At 40.9% G+C, this 23,735-nt stretch overlaps 1 protein-coding gene across 2 annotated transcripts in view; it reads right to left on the bottom strand.

The window, feature by feature from the left end:
* LOC122561274 (ubiquilin-1-like) overlaps window positions 1-23,418 on the bottom strand; it is a 54,556-nt gene extending 31,138 nt beyond the window's left edge. The window contains exon 1 of one of the 2 annotated variants that reach the window (XM_043712914.2): window positions 23,235-23,418. In XM_043712914.2, the coding sequence (XP_043568849.1) occupies window positions 23,235-23,351 (117 nt within the window). In that variant the 5' untranslated portion in view covers window positions 23,352-23,418. The remainder of the gene's footprint in view (window positions 1-23,234) is intronic. The other variant, XM_043712915.2, reaches the window with a different exon arrangement.
* Window positions 23,419-23,735: the final 317 nt, after the last annotated feature.

Below are 23,735 nucleotides of genomic sequence, written 5' to 3'. Positions count from 1 at the left end.
TTCCCAACCACCTTCAAATAGTGGCAGCAGTCTATACTATCTACATGATGGACTGCAGCAACTCACCAAGGTTCCTCCTGTGAGATTGACCATCTAGAAAGACAAGAATAGTAGAGACACAAACATGGGCAAATTCCCCTCCCAGCCTTGGAAATATATCACCATTCCTTCACTGTTGCTAGGTCAAAGTCCTGGAACTCCAAGCAACACTGAGGGTTTTCCTAAACCATATGGACTGCAGAGATTCAAGACGACAGCTCACGATGCCCTCTCCAGGTCTAGGGATGGCTAAGCCAGTGATGCCCACATCCCGATGGTAGAGGTAGAGGTGATGTGTTAGTGTGGGTTGAGAACTGGTTAACACACAGAAGACAGAGTCGTCTTAAATCCATCTTTTCCAGGTTGTAAAGACCACCTCAGTACTTTCTTCAATTTGCATTCAATATAGACAGATATTGATTCAATATTAGCTAGCTGTCTACGGTTCTGTCCTGATGGTGGGACAGGACATATTTCTTAGGGCTAAAGGAATCAAAGGTATGGGGTGAAGGCAGAAACAGAGTACTGAGTTGGATGATCAGCTGTGATCACATTGAATGGAGAACCAGCTTGAAAGGACTGAGTTGCCTACTCCTGCTCCTATTTGCATTTTTTCTAGACCATAAGACATAGGAGCGGAAGGAAGGCCATTCAGCCCATCAAGTCCACTTCGCCTTCAACCATGGCTGATGGGCATTTCTACTCCACTTACCCGCATTCTCCCTGTAGCCCTTAATTCCTTGTGACATCAAGAATTTATCAATTTCTGCCTTGAAGACATTTAGCGTCCCAGCCTCCACTGCACTCTGTGGCAATGAATTCCACAGGCCCACCACTCTGGCTGAAGAAATGTCTCCGCATTTATGTTCTGAATTTACCCCCTCTAACTCTAAGGCTGTGTCCACGGGTCCTAGTCTCCTCACCTAACGGAAACAATTTCCTAGCGTCCACCCTCTCCAAGCCATGTATTATCTTGTAAGTTTCTATTAGATCTCCCCTTAATCTTCTAAACTCCAATGAATACAATCCTAGGATCCACAGCCGTTCCTTGTATGTTAGGCCTACCATTTCAGGGATCATCCGTGTGAATCTCTGCTGGACACGCTCCAGTGCCAGTATGTCCTTCCTGAGGTGTGGGGACCAAAACTGGACACAGTACTCCAAATGGGGCCGAACCAGAGCTTTATAAAGTCTCAGTAGCTCAACAGTGCTTTTATATTCCAACCCTCTTGAGATAATTGACAACATTGCATTCGCTTTCTTAATCACGGACTCAACCTGCATGTTTACCTTTAGAGAATCCTCAACTAGCACTCCCAGATCCCTCTGTACTTTGGCTTTACGAATTTTCTCACCGTTTAGAAAGTAACCCACGCTTCTATTCTTTTTTCCAAAGTGCAAGACCTCGCATTTGCTCACATTGAATTCCATCAACCATTTCCTGGACCACTCCTCCAAACTGTCTAGATCCTTCTGCAGCCTCCCCACTTCCTCAGTACTACCTGCCTGTCCACCTAACTTTGTATCATCGGCAAACTTCGCTAGAATTCCCCCAGTCCCTTCATCCAGATCATTAATATATAATGTGAACAGCTGAGGCCCCAACACTGAACCCTGCGGGACACCGCTTGTCACCGGCTGCCATTCCGAAAAAGAACCTTTTATCCCAACTCTCTGCCTTCTGTCAGACAGCCAATCCTCAATCCATACCAGTAGCTCACCTCGAACACCATGGGCCCTCACCTTGCTCAGCAGCCTCCCGTGTGGCACTTTATCAAAGGCCTTTTGGAAGTCTAGGTAGACCACATCCACTGGGTTTCCCCGGTCTAACCTACTTGTCACCTCTTCAAAGAACTCCAACAGGTTTGTCAGGCACGACCTCTCCTTCTTTCTAGCCCATGAATGAGTAAGAAAACCACAATTTCACGAAGTGTTGAACAGATGCCTGGTGTTGCCCTTTGGTGATGGGGGTAAATCTGAAGCAAATGATTAGCGATCACTCCTACCCCACTGCTCTGTTAACTACCAGTAATCAAAGGCAAGTCAGAGGTCAGGTTGCCTTAATCAAAAATTTTACAACACTGAAGGAACTTGGTCAGTCCATCTTGCCTGTGTTGGCTCTTTGAAAGAAATATCTAACTACTCCCATGCTGCTGTTCTAAATCTGCATTCTGTCCTTTTTAACTACACTTTCTATTTGCAAGTGAGACAAATATCTATAAATAAAAGCTAGTACGACTTGAGTCACAGGCAAACTGGCATAAGGTACGTAAACTCATATGCGCTTAGAGGAGGAATGGATTTGTTCATGGGAGACTTACATCAGTACTGAGGTTGAAGGGTGCTGCATCAGTGGAATGGGCTTCACCAAAACTGTAATCTGGCAAATTGAATAACGAGGGCCGCAGAGAAAACTTTAAAATAGAAAAGGGAGGTGGTTTTAAAATGAGGATATATATGCCAGTTACAGATACAGGACATGTTCTCAAATAATATGTCGTGGATCAATGTTTTTTTGCATCTGGTAATGTGTAACAAGGCAGGTATCATAAATTATCTCAAAGTAAAGGCTGCCTTTGGAAATAGTGACCGTAACACGGTGAAATTCAGCATGCAGTATGAAAGTTAGAAATTTGTTTAGAAGATACCTGTGCTAAATGTATGTTGAGTAATTAAAAAGATATGAGGGCAAACCTGAATGGAGTGGACTGGGAAAGAAGTTCAGCAAATAGGACAGTTGGCAAACAATGGCAGATGTTTAAGAGAATAGTTTAATGATTCACAACAAAGAAATATACCAGTGATTAAAGGATGTTGCCAGGGTTGGAGGATTTGAACTATAGAGAGAGGCTGAATAGGCTAGGGCTGTTTTCCCTGGAGCGTAAGAGGCTGAGGGGTGACCTTCTAGAGATTTATAAAAATCATGAGGAGCATGGCTAGGATAAATAGACAAGGTCTTTTCCCTGGGGTGGGGAGTCCAGAACTAGAGGACATAGGTTTAGGGTGAGAGGGGAAAGATACAAAAGAGACCTAAAGGGGCAACATTTTTATGCAGAGGGTGGTACGTGTATGGAATGAGCTGCCAGAGGAAGTGGTGGAGGCTGGTACAATTGCAACATTTAAAAGGCAACTAGATGGGTATATGAATAGGAAGGGTTTGGAGGAATATGGGCCGGGTGCTGGCAGGTGGCACGAGATTGGGTTGAGATATATCTGGTCGGTATGGACAAGTTGGACCGAAGAATCTGTTCCCGTGCTGTACATCTCTATGACTACAAAATACATATCTACTGCTTTCAGCTTGTTCTTTACATTTCTTCTTATACATTGAATCCTACAATAATATCATTTGCATTTCCATAAAAACACACCAGTTTCCAAATTTAAATCCACCATATATCATTTCAATTTGTCCAAAGTATGGACAAGTCAATAAATAGTGACCTGGTACTATCTTAAACCAAGTGCAATATCCCATCTGGTCAATTCTAGGCTGTTTCAAACATTTCAAGATCAACCTCAAGAGGTTGTCTAGGAATGAGACTGGTCAGTAAGCTCAAACTATACAAATGAACATTTTGAACATAAATTTGATGAAAGGCAAACTGCAGAAATTCAACAGAAATAAAAATGGGAATGAAGATTTTGGGTCAGTATTAACAACACTTGCAGATCCAGGCTACAACAGTGTATCAGACTGACAATCCAGGAGACAAGTTCAAATTCCACTATGACAAGATGTGAGGTTCAATTTGATGTCTGACTTGTGATTTCACTCCAGAGAAAAAAAATGCAGTATTGTTAAAAAATCCAACTGGTTCACTAATATCCTGAATACACACACAAAAAAAAAGAAGAGTAAAAATAATATAAGATGGAAATGCTGAGTAGATTGGGAAGCAACTTCAAAGCAGAGGTCAGTCAGTTGAATTTCAGGGATAACATACTTCCTTTGGATTAAGGATTCTGCTTGTATGCTCAGTCCAGCTAATGGCACTACCTGGTTAACAAGTAGTGCACTCTGCAGACAAACGAGTCACAGTTGTAAAAACAATTGCTAGAAAGCTGCCACTCAAGGATAGTTGGGTTGAACAATGATAGTTTACCAGCATTGTCCACATCCAGGAGAACTTTAAATTACAAGAGTGCTGTTTTCCTTTTTGCATTTCAGATCTGCTATTCACTACTTCTTTGTTTCCCCATTATGTTTTTGTTTGCCTATACTTCTGCACATACTTAAAGGGAACATAGGTAATCATTTGAGAAAAGGATGAAATAAACAATAATTGAAGATATCAATGAGAAAAAAAATGGAAAAACGAGAGGGGAGCATAAACAACAGCATGGACCAGCTGGGCTGAATGCCTCATTAGTCAAGAATTGAGCTATCACTAGCTTAAAAGCATGCAACTCTCTTGGAAGGAGTGGTCCAAAGATGCTCAAACCTCAAAAAATCCTGACCATCTTAAATGGGAGATCCATTAATTTAAAGTGTTGACTAGTTCTCATCTCTCCTTCAGCAGCACAACAGCGGCCCCTGTCCCAGTCATTAATCAGTTCTGATGAAAGATCACTAACTTGATTTCATTTGATCTATCATATGTATCCAAGTACAATGATAAGCTTTGTTTGCGAGCAGTACAGGCAGACCACAGTCAGCAAGGACATATGGATCTTAGGTTAAAAAACTTGGACAGAATGAAGCAAACAGGTTGTACTTCACAGGATGCAAGACAATATCAACGTTAACAAGATCAGCATTATGTATTTGAAGTTAGACAGCTCATTCAGCAGTCTAACAACAGCAGGGAATAAGCCGTTCATGAATCTGCTGGTCCATGTATTCAAGCTTCTGTAACTTCTGACAGAAGAGGTTGAGGGGGCACATACTGGAATGGGATAGGTCTTTGATGATGTTGGCAGCCTTTCCCTGACAAAAAAAGAGGTATAAATGAAGTTCGTAGATGGGAGTGGAGTGTGTGGTGCTAGAAAAGCACAGCAGGTCAGGCAGCATCAAGATGAAGGGCCCATGTCTGAAACATCAATTCTCCTGCTCCTCGGATGCTGTGTGACCTGCTGTGCTTTTCCAGCACCATGCTCTCAAGTCTGATCTCTAGCATCCGCAGTCCTTACTTTCTGCTCCATTGATGGGAGGTTGGCTTCTGTGATGATCTGGGCTGTGCACACAACCTTCTGTAGTTTCTGATCGTCCTAGACAGATAAGTTGCCATACCTGGCCATTATGCACTTGGACGGAATGCTTTCTACGGTGCTTCTGTGAAAGTTGGAGAGTGTTCTTACGGACATGCCAACTTTCCCGAGCAGCTAGAGGAAGAGGAGATGTTGTTGTGCCTTCTTGAGTGTCACATCTACATGGGAAATCCATGACAGGTTGTCGTTATCATCACTCTGAGGAACTTTATGCTCTTGACACTCTCAATCCCCGCTCCGCTAATGTAGATGAGGGCACAATCTCCTCCTTTCTTTGTGAACTCAATTATCAGTTCTCTCGTTTGGCCGACATTGCGAGAGAGGTTATCATTGCAGCATGTCATCAAGCCCTCTATCTTATGAAACATTAACTGTTTCTTATCTGAGATGTTGCTGAATCTGAGATTTTTTCAGCATGTTTTTGTTTCAGGTTTCTAACATCCATAGCATTAGTTTTCAAAAGTACTAATTAACTCAGAAGTATTATGGGGCATATGGTAAATGTGGAAGTTTGCTCTCTTAAGCGTCACATTCTTTCCATAATTTCACTAAAATGCCTGTTTAGATCTCCATCTCTAGGAGTGACAAAGATGAACACATTCATTTTTTTCTTCTTCACAGATGCTTTACAACCCAGTGTGTATATCAACATTTTATTTATTTTTGTTCTAAAACTGAATATTATTCTTGAAATTTTAAAATTACTTTAATTGCATGTTACATGAAAGAGTTTCCAGTCTGAATCAGTGCGGAGTAGAATTTCATCAGCAACGTCAGTTTGTCTTAGTCACCGATGCTGGTTTTACGCACATATATCTTTCTGTAGCATCTAGACCATGGACAGGAGCCACTGGATCAAGCATCACAAGTGAGATCTTTCTTATCTGATGACTCAACTACTTGCTGCATAAAGTCATTGAACCACAAAACAGGCCTAGATTTTACTGGGGGGGAAAAAAAACAACTACTTGAGATCACAATGGTTCAGAGAGAGAGCAAGCAAACCTTTCAAGTCTAAATGACTCTTCAGAGCTGAAGTGAAGTGTGGAGAGGACAGCATTTATACTATAGTTGCGGGGGGGGGGGGGGGGGGGGGGGAGAAGGGAGTTGGGGACGTGGTAGGTGTAGACTACTGGTGGAGAAAGGATGCAGATTGTGCAGATTAAGTGATTGGAATGTGAAAATGGCAGAACAATGGTGCATCCAACTGTCAGACTTGAAAGAGAAGACAGACCCACTAGGATGGGAGGAGGGCAGAAAGGACATGGTGACAGAGAACGTAACAAGTAACGCTAAAAGAATGGGAAGATTTGGGAGTTGGTTCACAATTTGAAGGTGTTGAATTCAACACTCTAGAAGGTGGTAAAGTGCCCAGCCTAGTTTTTACCCTGTATGGTGTTGGCCGATGCCAATTTCAGGACTGTTAAAATGCCTGTTTGGACATTGGGAAAATTAAGAAATACATTCTGTTGGAGTAATTTCTTTTGGTCAAATAAGTCACTTGAGAAAACTCACTGACGTTACAGGTGAAACCTAACTTTTTGAGTAGCCCACATGCTGTCAGTTGAACCATAACACCCTTAGGGAAGGAATTCCAGGATTTTGACCCAGTGACATTTAAATAACCGCAATATATTTCCAAGTCAGGATGGTGAACGGCTTGGAGGGAAACCTGAAGGTGATGGTATCAAGAAACTTAAGACTCGGTCTCATATTTGGTACAAAGGTTCATGTGTTTTACATAAAACCATGTACTTTTAATAAGTCTGCATATTAAGCATAGAGATTCACATACTGGATTTTATAATTTATTTACTCATCTCAGTCAGGGACAGGTTACATGGTTAGTGTTCCAAAAAAGGGGCCTCAATCCTGAAATCTTGCATCATCTGGACTTTGCACCATAATAAGAACATATCAAAGTTCAAAGTGGGATATAGCAGTTATACCATGACAACTGTTCAAAACAAATCTTACATCCATAAATTTACACAAATAACATTTAATTGTGCCAAAAATAACACTTATCCAACAGTATATTTCACTAGTTGATTTGCCATTGTCACCAAAGTTTCTATTTATACACAGTCATACCTCAAAATATTTCATATAATGAATTACTGCAAAAAAAAAGAACTAAGATACTGGAATCAAAACAGCAGCACAGGCGGGCATATATTTGTATGCCACCATTCAGGACCTCAGGAGATCATCCCAAAGCCCTTTACGGTTAACCAAGTATCTTAGAAATGTGCCTTTTTTTCTGATGTGTATGCCACAATAAACCGTCAGCCTTGTTTCAGTATCAGCAGTCACTTGTGAATCAAAAGATTGTGGGTTCAAGTTCAATACCAATTTTTAAAAAAACCATAAACTAGACACTTCACTGCTGGACTGAGGAAATGCTTAAATGTGGAAGATGTCATCTTTCAGATGGGATATTAAAAAGGATTCCATCAGTAAAACATCTCATGAAACTATCTGTAAAGGAAGCAGAACATTCTCTGAATGTAGTGGCCAATACTCATCTCTGAACAAAAAAAAATCAAAAATTATTGGAAAAACTCAGCAGGTCTGACAGTATCTGTGGAGAGAAAGTAGACAATGTGTTGATTCTGAAGGAGGGCACTGGACCAGAATCGTTAACGGATTTCTCTCCATAAAAGTTGCCAGACCTGCTAGGCTTTTCCACCAATAACTGTTTTTGTTTCTGAAAAAAAAATGTTTATTTCTCTTTTGCTTGGTGCTGTATTTCCCTACACTACAAATCAGTTGTGAAGCACTTGGGGACACAATGAAATTGCTAAGCAAATTACTAAAAAAATCAAGTTTTTACAGACACACTATGTTAGATCTTCTTCAGCTTTTCCAAAGTTTGGTGCTCATTTAAAATGAGAGAGCTCAAAATATTCAGAAAAAAATATTCTGAATAAAAAATAATTGGTAGAACAGACTGGTAAACTGAACAGCCTACAGTCCTTCCATTTCATTGTTCCTAGAGTTAGCTAATACATTTAGCAGCATGTCTGCTTACCAGAGTTCTAAATCTAATATAAAAAACTGTAAAACTTGAAGGTAAAAGCGAGAAGTATCTATTGGGAGCCCATATCACAGAATCCAGACCAAAAATAGAATGCTGTCCTCTTGACCACACACGTAAACATTTCAATTATTTGCAAGCAACAAGCATGACAGCAAGCCAACTGCACAGTGAAACTCCTATATAACATACCCCCGATAAGGGGAAGTTAAAAATATACCAATCACCCTTTTAATATATCCATGCTAAGATAACAAGCATAGCAGTTAAAAACATAGAAGGAAAAACATCAGATTTTATCTTACAATCTTAGTGGCTAGGATAGATCACAAATGATCTTAAGAATATAGTAAAGCTCAAGACGATGAAGACAGAAAATAAGGGCTATTAAGGGACCCTAAGGTTAATCTGTGCATGGAGGCAGAGAATGTTTGTATTGTTACTAAATAACAAAGTAATAATGGATTTAACATAATTGTAAATTAATAAATCATATGGGTATAAAATGCCTTCGAGATGAAGAGAAGTAAAAGACAAAGTAAAACTCCTTATTATAATTTTCTCATCCTCTTTGGTAACAAGTGTGGTGTCAGAGGACTAGTGGACAGCATATCTATTTCATGGATATGATTGTCAGGACAAAGGCCAATTAATTTTCTCTTAATTGTCTAGGAAGATAACAGTGAGTCACATTCTTGAACCATGGCAGTCCGTATGGTGTACTGCCACAGTGCTGTTAGGAATCCAGCATTGGGCCATTGTTTAAAAAGAAAGGAAAAGACAATAATTACAATCCACCCTTTGCAGGTGGGAAAAATCACTGAAAACTGAGGGAATCTTGATTTAGAAAGATAAATAAGTTCCAAACAACAACAATTTGCTGTTGTAAAGTTCAATTAACATGCAGGAATTTTTGTGGTGAAAAGGAGGGCTGATGTTGGCCAGGGTTAATAAATGTCCAACATGGCAAATTGGTCACAAAAATAAAAGCCCATGGGAGCCATAGCAAGGTGATAAATTGGATACAAGATTATCTCAGCAGCAGGAAATAAAGTGCAATCACTGACAGATGTTGTGATTGAAAGGCTGTTTCCAGTTGGGCTCCTTGCTTTTTGTGGTAGAGATCAATGATTTGGACTTGACTGCAAGGGATTACAGATTATAACAATATTGTGGAGGGGGGTCACTAGTGAGATAGAGAGAGACTGCAGAAAGTACTATGCACACTACAAGTCATCTTATTTAAGGATGGAAATAAATGCCCTGATAGAAGCTTTACAGCGCAGTACAGACCCTTCAGCTCTTGATGTTGCGACAACCTGTAAAACCAATCTGAAGCCCATCTAATCTACACTAATCAGTTTTCATCCATATGTTTATCCAATGACCGTTTAAATGCCCTTAAAGTTGGCGAGTCAACTACTGTTGCAGTCAGGGCGTTTCACACCCTAACTATTAAGTCACCTCTCAACATTTTCTTTAACGAAAAAAGCAACAAGTGCCTCAGCCTTTTCTCATAAGACCTTCCCTCCAGACCAGGCAATACCCTGGTAAATCTGCTCTGCACCCTTTCCAATGCTTCCACATCCTTCCAATAATGTGACAACCAGAACTGTAGGAAAGACTCCACGTGCAGCCGCACCAAATTTTTGTAAAGCTGCAACCTGACCTCATGGCTCCGAAACTCAATCCCTCTACCAATAAAAGCTATCACACCTTACGTCTTCTTAGCAACCCCATCAATCTGGGTGGCAACTTTCAGGGATCTGTGCACATGGACTCAGATCTCTTTGCTCATCCACACAACCAAGAATCTTACCTATAGTCCAGTTGTCTGCATTCCAGTTACTCCTTCCAAAGTGGATCACCTCTCACTTTCTCGTATTAACTCCATTTGTCACCTCTCAGCTCAGTTCTGCAGCTTATCCACGTCCCTCTGTAACCTGTAACATCCTTCCACACAGTCCACAATTCCACCAACCTTAGTGTCATCTGCAAATTTACCAACCCATCCTTCGATATCCTCATCTAGGTCATTTATAAAAATGACAAACAGCTGTAGCCCCAAAACTGATCCTTGCGGAACACCACTAATAACTGAACATTTCCCATCAACCACCACCCTCTGACTTCTTACTACTAGCCAATTTCTGATGCAAACCACTAAATCACCCTCAATTCCATGCCTCCGCATTTTCTGCAATAGCCTACTGTGGGGAACCTTATCAAACGCCTTACTGAAATCCATATACACCATATCAACCACTTCACCCTCATCCACGTGTTTGGTCACCTTCTCAAAGAACTCTAAGGTTTGAGAGGCACAATCTACCCTTCACAAAACTGTGTTGACTATCCCTAATCAACCTATTCCTTTCGAGATGATTATAAATCCTTCCTCTTATAATCCTTTTCAATACTTTACCCACAACCGAAGTAAGGCTCACTGGTCTATAATTAGCATGGTCGTCTCTACTCTCCTTCTTGAACAAGGGGACAAGAGTTGCTATCCTCCAGTCTTCTGGCACTATTCCTGTAGACAATAACGACAAAGATCAAAGCCAAAGGTTTTCCAATCTCTTCCCTGGCTTCCCAAAGAATTCTAGAATAAATCTCATCCAGCCCAGGGGCCTTATCTAGTTTTACACTTTCCAGAATATCCAAACACGTCATGAGCCTCAACCCTGTTTAGTCTAATAGCCTGTATCTTAGTATTCTCTTCAACATTATCTTTGTTCTGTGTGAATACTGATGAAAAATATTCATTTAGTGCCTCTCCAATTTCCTCGGTCTCCATGCACAACTTCCCACTACTGCCCTTGATCGGCCCTAGTCATTCTTTTATTCCTACAGAAAGCTTTAGGGGCTTCCCTTGATCCTACCTGCCAAAGACTTCTCATGTCCCCTCCTGGCTCTTCCTAGCTTTCTCTTTAGATCCTTCGTGGTTAACTTGTTACTCTCAAGCACTTTAACTGAGCCATCACATCTCCTCTTTACATAAGCCTCCTTCTTCCTCTTGAGAAGAGATTCAACTTCTTTTGTAAGCCACAGTTCCCGCCTGCCTGCCAGGTACATACTTATCAAGGATACACAGTAGCTGTTTCTGGAACAAGTTCCACATTTCAATTGTGCCCATCCCCTGCAATTTCCTTCCCCATCCTAAATCTTGTCTAATTGCGCCATAATTGCCTTTCCCCCAGCTATAACTCTTGCCCCGCGGAACATACATATCCCTTTCGATTGCTCAAGTAAACGTAACCGAATTGTGGTCACCATCACTGAGTGCTCACTTACCTCCAAATCTAACACCAGACCCGGCTCATTACCCAGTACCAAATCCAACTTGGCCTTGCCTCTTGTTGGCCTACGTGCGGTGTCAGGAAACCTTCCTGCACATACTGGACAAAAACTGACCCATCTCAAGTACTCAAACTATAGGATTTCTAGTCAATATCTGGAAAGCTAAAGCCCCCACAACAACTACCCAGTTGCCCTCGCTCCTATCCAGAATCATCTTTACAATCCTTTCCTTTAGTCTACATCTCTGGAACTACCCTTGTAAATCTTTTCTGAACCCTTTCAAGTTTCCCAACATCCTTCCGACAGGAAGGAGACCAGAATTGCATGCAATATTCTTTATTCTAGCTCTAAGCCTCCACCCTAGCTCCTCGAATTTCTGCCTTACATCCCCATCCCTTTTCCTACCTATGTCATTGGTGCCTATGTGAACCATGACTAGTGGCTGCTACCCCTCAAGGATCCCAAAATCATGATCTAAGACGTCATGGACCCTGGCACCTCAGAGGCAACACACCAACTACGAGTCTCTCTCACAGAATCCCTGTCGCCCTAACTATGGAATCCCCAATGACTAATGCTCTACTCCACTCTCCCTTTCCTTTCTGAGCAACTCTGTGCCAGAAACCTGTATCCCATGGCTTACTCCTGGTAAGCTGTGCCCCACCCCATCCCAACAGCATCCAAAATGGTATACTTGTTATTGAGGAGAATGGCCGCAGGGGATCCCCTTATCAGACAAACATCTGTAAAGGGTGGGTTGTGTTAGGCAATGGTTGGATAGTCTAGGATCTGTTGGCGTTTAGAAAGCAGGTTAAAAGTCAGATAGTCAAAGACGTACAACACGGGAACAGACCCTTTGGTCCAACTCGCCCACACTGACCAGATATCCTAAACTAATCTAGTCCCATTTGCCAGCATTTGGCCCATATCCCTCCAAACCTTTCCTATTCATATACCCATCCAGATGCCTTTCAAATGCTGCAATTGCACAGCCTCCACCACTTCTTCTGGCAGCTCATTCCATAGATCTGCCCAGTGAGTCCCTTTTAAATCTTTCCCCTCTCTAGTTTTGGTGCCCCCCCCCCCCCCAATCCCAGGCAAAATAGCTTGTCTATTCATCTGAGCTATGCCCCCCAAGATTTTAATAAACCTCTAAGGTCAACCCTCAGCTGCCAACGCTCCAGGGGAAACAGCCCTAGTCTATTCAACCTCTCCCGACAGTTCAGACCCTACAACCCTGGCAACATCCTTGTAAACCTTTTCTGAACCCTTTCAAGTTTCACAACATCCTTCCTATAGCAGGGAGACCAGAATTGCACACAATATTCCAAAAGTGGCCTAACCAATGTCCTGGACAGCCGCAACATGATCTCCCTACTCCATGCTCTGACCAATACAGGAAAACATACCAAATCCTTCTTCACAATCCTGTCCACCTGTGACTCCACTTTCAATGAACTATGAACCTGTACTCCAAAGGTCCCTTTGCCCAGTAACATTCCCCAGGACTTTACCATTAAGTCCTGCCCTGATTTGCCTTTTTAAAATGCAGCACCTCACATTTATCCAAATTAAACTCCATATGCCACTCCTCGGCCTGACTGATCAACATCAAGTTTTACTCTGAGATAATCTTCTTTGCTGTCCACTACACCTCCAATTTTGGTGTTATCTGCAAACTTACTAAGTATACCTCCTGTGTTCACACCGAAAGCATTTTATATAAATGACAAAAAAGCAGTGGACCAACACCGATCCTTGTGGCACACCACTGGTCACAGGTCTCCAGTTTGAAAAGCAGTCCTCCATTACCACCCTCTGTCTTCTACCTTTGAGCCAGTTCTGTATCTAAATGGCTAGTTCTCCCTGTATTCCATTTGTTCTGACCTCACTGACCATTCTACCATGAGAAACCTTGGGAAACGCCTTACTGAAGTGCATATAGATCAAAGCCACCCCTCTGCCCTCATCAATCCTCTTCATTACTCCTTCCAAAAAAACTCAAGATAGTGAGACAACTTCCCATGCACAAAGTCAAGTTGCCTAGCCCAAATCAGTCCTTGCCCTTCCATATACATGTAAATCCTGTCCCTCAAGATCCTCTCCAACAACTTGCCCACTACTGATATCAAGCTCACAGGTATATAGTTCCCTGGCTTTTCTTAAATATTAGCAACACGGTAACCAACCTCCAGTCTTCCGACACCTCACCTGTGGCTATTGATGATACAAATATCTCAGCAAGGGGCCCAGCAATTCCTTTCATAAACTTCCCACAGAGTTCTCAGGTACACCGGATCAGATCCTGGGGATTTATCCACCTTTATGCGTTTTAAGACGACCAGCACCACCTCTCTGCAACATGGACATTTTTCAAAATGTCGATAGTTATTTCCACACATTCCATATCTTTGTCCACAGTAAACACTGATACAAATACTCACTTAATATCTCCCCAAAATCCTGTGGTTCCACACACAGGCTGCCTTGCTGATCTTTATTCTCTCCCTGGTTACCCTTTTGACCTTAATATACTTGCAAAGTCCCTTTGGGTTCTCCTTAGCGCTATTTGCCAAAACTACCTGTCCACTTTTTGCCCTCCTGATCTCCCTTTCAAGTATATTCCTACTACCTTTGCACTCTTCTAGGGATTCACTTGATTTCTGCTGTCTACACCTGACATATGCTTTCTTCTTTTTTCTTAATCAAAACCTCAATTTCTGTAGTCATCTCACACTCTCTACACCTACCAGCCATGCCCCTCACCCTGACAGAAACACACTGTCTCCGGACTCTCATTATCTCATTTTTGAAGGTTTCCCGCTTTGCAGCCACCCCTTTACCTGTGAACATTCAACCCAAAATATATTTTTGAAAGTTCTTGCCTAATACCCTCAAAACTGGCTTTCCTCCAGTTTAGAACTTTAACATTTAGATCTGGTCCATTCTTTGCCATCACTATTTTAAAACTAACAGAATTATGGTCACTGGCCCCAAAGTGTTCCACCACTGACGCCTCCATCACCTGCCCTATCTTATATCCCAAGAGTAAGTCAGGTTTTGCACCTTCTGTAGTAGGTGTATCCACATCAGTGATCATGGGGGTGATTTTAATCTGAACATAGACTGGGCAAATCAAATTAGCAACAATGCCATAGATTAGGAATTCCTGGAATATATACTCCAGGACCAACATGTGGAGGAACCAACTAGAGAGCACATCATCTGAGACTAGGTACTGTGTAATGAGAAGGGAATCAGTGCCAACCTATCCATGCATGACCCCTTGGGAATGAGCGACCATAATATGAAAAAAAAACCAAGAAACTCTATCAAGGTAGAGAGTGAAGTAGTTGATTCAGGAGATTAGGGTGCTTACTCTTAAAGGAAACTATGAAGATATGAGGCATGAGTTGGCCTTGACAGATTTGAGTTACTTAAGTGGACAGTGGATAGGCAGTGGATTCTCCTCCTTTGATGCTGCCTGACCTGCTGCGCTTTTCCAGCAACACATTTTTAAGCTCTGATCTCCAGCATCTGCAGTCCTCACTTTCTCCTAGTGGACAGGTAATGACAAACACTCAGGGAATGCACGGGGAACTGCAACTGTTTATTGCTGACTGGCGCTAAAGCAAAACGAAAAAGAGGACCGATCCATGGCTTACAAAGGAAATCAGAGATAGTATCATTCCAAGGGAGAAGCATACAAATTGGCCACGAAAAATAATAGGTCTGAGGATTGGGAGTTGTTTAGAATTCAGCAAAGATGTACCAAGGGATTGATTAAGAACAGAAAAATACAGTATGTTCCCCGCAAGTTTACTTTGGTAAGACTGGCACTAAGAGCTTCTACAGGCATGACAAGAGAAAAAGATTGCGTCTGTAGTGCACCTACATTCACCAACGGGGAAATGTATAATAGAGGACAAAGGAATGGCTGAGCAACTGAATGCATACTTTAGCTCAATCTACATGAAAGATGACATAAATCAGATATCAGATGTATTGGAGAATGCAATATTTATTGAGGGGGAAGAACTGAAGGAGATCAATATTAGCAGAGAAGTGGTGCTGGGAAAATTGATGGTATTGAAGGTGAATTAATTCCTGGGGCCTGATAACCTACATCCCAGAGTACTTTAAGGAAGTGGTTCTAGAAACAGTTGATGCATTGGTGATCATCTTCCAGAATGCTATAGACTTGGGAACAGTCCCTGCAGATTGGATGGTAGCTAACATCACTCCAATATTCAAAAGGGAGATAGAGAGAAAACAGAGAATTATAGACCAGGAAGGCTAAAATCAGTAGTGGGGAATATTCTCAAATCCACTATCAAGGACTTTACAGCGGAGTATTTAGAAAACAGTGGCAGGATCAGATAGAGTCAGCATGGATTTATGAAGGGGAAATTATGCTTGACAAATCTGTTGGAATTCTATGAACAAGAGTTCACAGTAGAGTTGACAAGGGGGAGCCAGTCGATATTGTATACTTGAGCTTTCTGAAAGCGTTTGACATAGTCCCGGATGATAGATTATTGTGCAAGATTAAAGTGCATGGGATTGGGAGAAGTATATTGATGGATAGAAAACTGGTTGGCGAAAAGGAAACAAAAAGAAAAGTAGGAATTAATGGGTCCTTTCCAAATTGACAGGCAGTAACTCATGGGGTGCCACAGGGATCGGTACTGGGATCCTAGCTATTCACAATATATGTTAATGAATTGGATAAGGGAACAAAACATAACATCTCAAAGTTTGCAGATGATAGCAAGTTGGGTGGGAGGGTGAACTGTAATGAGGATGCAGAGATCCTTCAACAGGATCTGGACAGGTTGGACGAGTGGACAAATCAATGGCAGATGCAGTATAATTTGGATAAGTATTAGGTTATTCACTTTGGAAGCAAAAACAAGATAGCAGATTACTACCTGAATGGCTGTAAATTGGGAGAGGAGAGTGTGCAGTGGGACCTGGGTGCCCTTGTACACTGGTCACTGAAGGTAAGCATGCAGGCGTAGCAGGCAGTATGGGTGGCAAATGGTACATTGGCATTCATTGTGAGAGTCAAGATTAGAGTGGTGCTGAAAAAGCACAGCAGGTCAAGCAGCATCCAAGGAGCAGGAAAATCAATGTTTTGGGCAGGAGCCCTTCATCAGGCAAGAGGGGGAGGTTGTGTACAGAATCAGGGATGTGTTGTTGCAGTTATACAGGGCCATGGTGAGGCTGCACCTAGAATATGGTGTGCAGTCTTGGTCTCCATTTCTGAGGAAATCTCTTGCTCTCGAGGGAGTGCAGCAAAGGTTTACTAGGCTGATTCTGGGCATAGCAGGATTGAGAGATTGATTACTAGGTTACAACTGTTTTTGCTGAATTTCAGACAAATGAGGGGGTAATCTCACAGCAACTTATAAAGTTCTAACAGAACCAGACAGGGCAGATGCAGGAAGGATATTCCAGATGGTGGGTGTGCCCAGGACCAGGGGTCACAATCTGAGGATTTGGGGTAAACCATTTAAAACGGAGATGAGAAGACATTTCTTCACCCAAAGGAAAAAAAAGTTCTAGCAAATTCATTACCACAGGAAGTAGTTGATGCCAAAACATTGAATGTATTCAAGAGGCAGCTAGATACAGCACTTTGGGGTGAATGAGATAAAAGATTATGGGGAGAAAGCAAGATTAGGCTACGGAGTTGGATCATCAGCCATGATCATGAAGAATGGCCTCCTCCTGCTCCTATCTTCTACGTTTCTTGTACACATTTAAATTCCTCTCCACTCAAGCCCTTAACACAATGACAGTCTTAGTCTATGTTTGGCAAGTTAAAATCCCCAAGCATAACCACCCTATTGCTCTCACAGATATTGGAGATCTCCTTACAAATATGTTTCTTTAATTTCCTGCTGACTGTTAGGGCATCTGTAGTATAATAAGGTGATCATCCCTTTCTTATTTCCAGGGAAGTTACTTGGGTGGAACTGAGACATATCCCCAGGAATATCCTAAGTATAGCTGTAATGTTATCAAAAGTGCAACTCCCTGTCCTCTCTTGCCCGCTCACTTTCTATCCTTCCTATTGCATCTATACCCTGGAATATTAAGCTGCCAGTCCTGTCCATTCCTGAGCCACCTCTCTAATTGTTAGGATATCTCAAACCCATGTTCCCAAATATGCAGGGTTCATTTGCCTTCCCCGTTAGGCCTTTTGCATTAAAAGTGCCTTTATTCCATCATTCCCACCTTGTTCTCTGCTTTGTTACTGCCTGCCTTGTTCCTTTTCCCAACTGCACCAGTCTCAGACTGATCTCTTTCCTCATTATTGTCCTGGGTCCCACTCCACCCTGACTAGTTTAAATCTTCCTGAGCAGTTCTAGTAAAATCTCCCCACTAGTATATTATTCTCCTTCCAATTCAGGTGCAATCTGCCCTTCTGGAACAGGTCACTTCTACCCCAAGAGATTCCAATGATCCAGAAGTGTGAATCCTTGTCCACTGCACCAGCTCCTCCTGCTCTATCCTCCTATTCTGACCCTCTCCATCACATGGCACTGGGAGTAAGCCAGATATTACTACCCTCAAGGACCTTGTTTTTTAAATTCTTGCCTAATTTCCTATATTCTCTCCTCAGAATCTTATCCTTTTCTCTTCTTATGTCATTAGTTCCAATGTGTACAATGACCTCCTGCTGGTCCCTCTCCCCTTTGAGAATATTCTGCATCCTCTCCTAGGGATCCTTGATCCTGGCATCAGGGAGGCAACACTATTCTGATCTCATTGTCAGGTGCAGAAACATCTGCGCCTCTGACTAAAGAGACTGGATTGAGAAACAAAATTCCATGGGGCCTGTCAGGTAGATAGGGAGAGGATGTTTCCTCTGAGAGGATCTAGAGCAGAGATTTAAAACAAAGATTAGGCAAAATATTTTCTGAGGGTTGAGAGTCTTTGGAACTTTCTTCCTAGAAAGGTGGTGGTTGAATATTTTTAAGGCAAAGGTGGATAAGTTCTTGTTAAGTAGCAACCAAAAGGTTATCTGGATAGGCAGGAACATAGATTTAAAGTTACAATCAGATCAGCCATGACGTTATTGGAGATTGGAGCAAGTTTAAGAACCGAATAGCCTACATCTGTTTCTGAATCATGTGTTCATACATATGCATCCCTTGAGAGTTTCATGATGAGGGAGTATAGAAATAGACTGATGGGTAGTGGTTTAGAGGAGATTTGTTAAGAAATGTTTTTCATCCAGAGAGGTTGACAGGGATCCATAACTCAGTGCCTGAAAAAACCCTCAAACCATTTAAGAAGAATTAGGATGTGCACTTGAACAGCCATTACAAGGCAATGAACCAAGAGCTGAAGTGTAGGATTAGGCTCTGTGCCACACACACACACACACCCCTCCTGTACGGTAAGCAAATTCTAGGAATACCTGTACTTGCAAAGTGGGTTTTTCAACATTGGTACATAATTGTGCCAAAGACAAAAGTTTTTTTTTATTGCATTTGTATAGATGCTGTAAGGTAATTTTACTTCGTTCCTTTCCTTCATAACCTTCCACAATCAAATACTCTAAAACATGGTGAATTATTTTCTATATTTCCTGCAAAGTCAACAGGATTTCAATAAATTAATTTGAAAATAAAGTTCCTGAGCTCTTCCTGTTAAGAATAACTCCTTTTTGATAGTACTAATTCTCAGGACTCCACGTTTGCCGAAAGCCTTAAACAAGTCAAACTGTAAAATTTGACCAAACACACACTGCCAACTGAAAAGTAACTGCAGTACTGTCCTATCTGGAATTAGGTTAAGTACAATACTTAGAGCACACTTAAAATTTTAAATTATAGCACAGAACTCTGCACATCATTTAGAAGATCACAGGTGTCATACAAATATTCTCTAAGTAATTGTTTATATTCTTAGATATAGACAACAGCTGAGTCAGTGAAACTACTTTTGGTATTCCAGTTATTGACATAATAATCAACCCAACAATGAATGCGCAAGCAAAAAGTGCCTTGGATAGCTAGGGTTTGAATCTTCAGCTATTTCAGTAATTAAAATGTACTTGTACTAGTCTAACTTAATTATGTCATTATGAATTATTTTTAAGTCATATTATTTTCTATATTTGAACACAAACATTCTTCCAGTTGTGGTAACAGCAGACCAAAGATCCAAGAATAACCCCATGTTGCATAATGCACAATTGCATGTATGGCCTAATTCACTTTATATAGTGTAAGAATTTGCTGTGACAGTAAGCACTTGGGTACAACCCCTACGTTGAGATCTGCAATCCACAAAAGAACCATAGACATCCCTCTCAATCACAGGGAGAGGACTAGTCATACACAGACTGAGGAGCATCATTTCTGGGGCAAAGTGAGGAAGCAGATCTCCATGATGTGCCAAAACTGGCAGAGGGATTGAACACTCATCACTGGAATGATTCCACATCACACACTAACCATCTAGCCAATTGAACAAAACAATCTCCCAATGTTTCTGCCTGATTTGAACAAGCACTGAGTGCACTTATTTACCACAGGCATAATTTGCTATTTCAGAAATAAAAACATATGCTCCAAATGATAAATTTACGAATCTAAGATTGATGTTAGACCAATGTCATATTTATATTTACTGTATTTTGAAAGCACCCAATATACAGGTCTAAAACAATAATCAAAGACAACTTGATTTATTAACAAACTAAATTCAGATTCTGCCCAAATACAAGCACAATCCATATTATTCTTAAACTGAAGAAATTAAAATGTTCCCCAAAATAATAAATCCAATTCAAACTACATTTTACACTGGGCACACAATGTAATTTAAAACCCAAAACAATTTTCATGTGCATTTCCACATTAGATGTTTGCGTATCTCACAGTAAGGAAAGATATATTCCCAAAAATACTGCACAACAAAAACTATTAATTTGCATTTGGGATCATTACCTTGAAAAGAAAAATGTCAAAACAAAAGAACGAACTGCAGATACTCAAAACCTGAAACAAAAACTGAAATTGCTGGAGAATCTTTCTTCTGTTGCAGAAATATCATAAAACTACTAATGTATTTTATAGCTATTATAAAAAGCTAAAGATTGATCAAATGATGTCAAATCAATAAAACACAAGGTTCCATCACAACTGAAGATAAATTTCATAATAACTACAATAAAAATAAATTCTATTGGATGCAAAATGTTGTGTATCAAAATTTTTTTTTATCATTTCATATATTGTACTGATAAGAAAATTCTCCAGAAGGAACAGCCATCAAACTGATTCATTCAGCTTCTAAACAGCACATATGTTTGCCATTTAAATCTGATATTCAATTAAATATATAAATATTTCCTAGGAAATCAAATAATATTACTTGCAATCAATCAAGGTTAAATGCAAAATGTACAACAACGTCAATAGCAATTTTATTGTATGTGACAATACTCAATAACTTTACACACTGATTCACACCCTCCAGCAGGGCTTTTCCAATCTATTCTTTTTGTCCATTTAAATATTAACATTCCAGATTTATTTACAGTTTTAAAGAATGACTATTCTAACAACACAAGAAAAGAGAAATAAAATGCTCCTCTCCTGTTTTTCTCAGCTCATCTGCTGTTGAAATTTTCTTCCATGTCATTTTTACTTCTAGAATCAACTATCTTAACACACTAGGAGAAAATGAGGACTGCAGATGCTGAAGATCAGAGTCAAAAGGTGTGGTGCTGGAAAAGCACAGCCAGTCAGGCAGCATCCAAGGAGCAGGTGAGTCAACATTTCAAACATAAGCTCATCAGGAATACCTTAATGCGTTGCTGACTAACCTTCTAAATTTCATTCTCAGTAAGCCGGAGACCATCCAAATCTATGCCAGCTTGTGTCTTAATTTGCAGTAAGCCCTTTTGTCCCTCATTTGATGACCTACAGCGGCTTCCAGTGAAACATCTTGACTTCATAATTTACAACCTTATTTTCAAATCCCTTCATAGTCTTTCCCCTCCTCTAATGTCCTTCACATGTGTGCTGGGTTTATTGTATTCACAATTACAATGGTGCTACCACTAGTGGCTACGCCTTCAACTGCCTTAGCCAGAAGCTCTAGAATTCAAACCCACACCTCTCCATTTTACTTTCCAGCCCTAAGACACTTCTTAACACCCATTTCTGATTTAGCTTTAGCCATTTGACATATCATTCCTATGTGGCTCAATGTCATACCTGTTTTATAATGCTCCTTTGAGGAGCATTATAAAACACACAATGCTTTATTATATATAATAGGTTATACAAGTTTTGTTATCACCAATAAATCCAAGTATTTTGGTAATCTTGGAGGAACTCCTGAGATACTGTTATGATCCCTAGTATCCTGGGTCTCCAGTTGGAAAACACCTTAAAGTCTGAAGAAAATTCTGAATGATGGCAAACTGTTCTAACCAGTGACTTATTAAACAAAGTAACTGTTTACCTTACAGGTATTGGACATATCCCATCTAGATTTCATTACAAAGGAAGCAAAGCCCATAATTAAAAACTGCAAACAAAGCTGAAGCAAATTCTATTTAAATCAGTGCAAATATTTCACTACCTTTGGGTGCCAATTATTTCAAGGAATGATTCATCTGTACAAGAGAAAGAGAAATCATTCCACATAATAATCAATACAAATTTACAAATACAAACAAATCAAGTTGTGCTTGTTTACAATGTCCAACACTGGAGGAACAAATAGCTGCTAAGGCAAAATATTCCAAACATTTTCAAGCCACAACTAAGGGGCTCTGACGATCAAGTGAACTGAGTTAAGACAGTCACTTCCAAATTCTTCCACAGTCTCACAACACCTAGTTGCAGCTGCCACAATAATAAAACATATGCACCCTGAAGACTGTGTTCAGCACTCCCATAGTCATGCCTTTGGTGACTATTCTTTTAGCCACCGTGTCCTTACGCTTTGCAGCCTGGTCTACCTAAATCCTGAAAATTTATTGTCACCCTTATTTCATCATTCTTTTCAACTGCCTTCATGATCCTCAATGCAGGACTGCAGACTTAAATACTTCTCAAAGCTAAATTAATAAGAAACACTTTGGAAATTTAAAAAAAAAGTGTCTCACAGCAAATCCAATATATTAATATGGCTCAGCAAAAATGATTTACGTGAGGCTTGTGAGAAGACTAACCACAACACACGAATAAAACATATGGGTGATTATGGTTTGATCTGAAATCTGGAACAGGTTAAAATACATTAACCAGCACCCAGCCTAACATTACATCAGGACATGTTCACGAAGTCCTGCTCAAAATGCTGCGTACATCAAAAATCACAACTAACTTTAAATCTGCTGAATACTCTAGGAACCACTGGTGAATTAAACTGCTTGGGCTATGACAAGCACGATGTTTAAAAGTCTGGGGTGACACAGCAGAGCCTGAACATTTGGAAGATTCATCCCTCTCGTATCTGAGCTCAGCCAGAAAAGCTCGGAATAACACTGACAACGTTAAGGGTGGCCGCCGGGCCGCGCGATGTGGTTTTCTTCCCGGCTCCTACTCGTGTTGACACACTGCGGTGAGGGTCAGTGTTAGCCGGTGCGGCTCCCTAACGCACTCGCCTCTTTAACGGTGCAGTCCTGCACCAGCTCGAACTCCTCTTTGTCTTTCGGAGTCTTGACAGTAACCCGGATGGTTCTGGCTCCAGTTCTAGAACACCGCTCCGTGTTCTCCGCCATCCTCGAGCTGTCTGTCAACCAACGGCCGCTTCCTCATTGCACCATGGCACCATGGGTAATCCACTCGCACCCTAAAAAAAAACAAGAAGGCCGTCAAATACTGAAGCAATACCTCTCAGAGTCGGACAGTCGCTATACCATTTTCAAAATAATATTTGTTTCTCAAAAACCTATTCAGCGGACTTGTGGCGTTTCACACCCGTCTCACCACTAAGGGATGACGTTGCAAAAGGAACTTACTAGAACCGGAAACGGAAATAGATGGAGTGTGGCTGCTGGGGAGATTCTAATGAGTAGACAGTCAAATGTGATCTTATTGAGTCATTGCAAACTGAACATTTACTGCATTACCCCATTTACACATGTATTAAAGCTGTACATTAA

The sequence above is a fragment of the Chiloscyllium plagiosum genome, unplaced genomic scaffold, assembly GCF_037043375.1.
Source record: "Chiloscyllium plagiosum isolate Xiang-an unplaced genomic scaffold, Cpla_swu_hap1 HiC_scaffold_2, whole genome shotgun sequence".
NCBI classification, from domain to species: domain Eukaryota; kingdom Metazoa; phylum Chordata; class Chondrichthyes; order Orectolobiformes; family Hemiscylliidae; genus Chiloscyllium; species Chiloscyllium plagiosum.
This window is presented reverse-complemented; position numbering and strand designations above follow the sequence as displayed.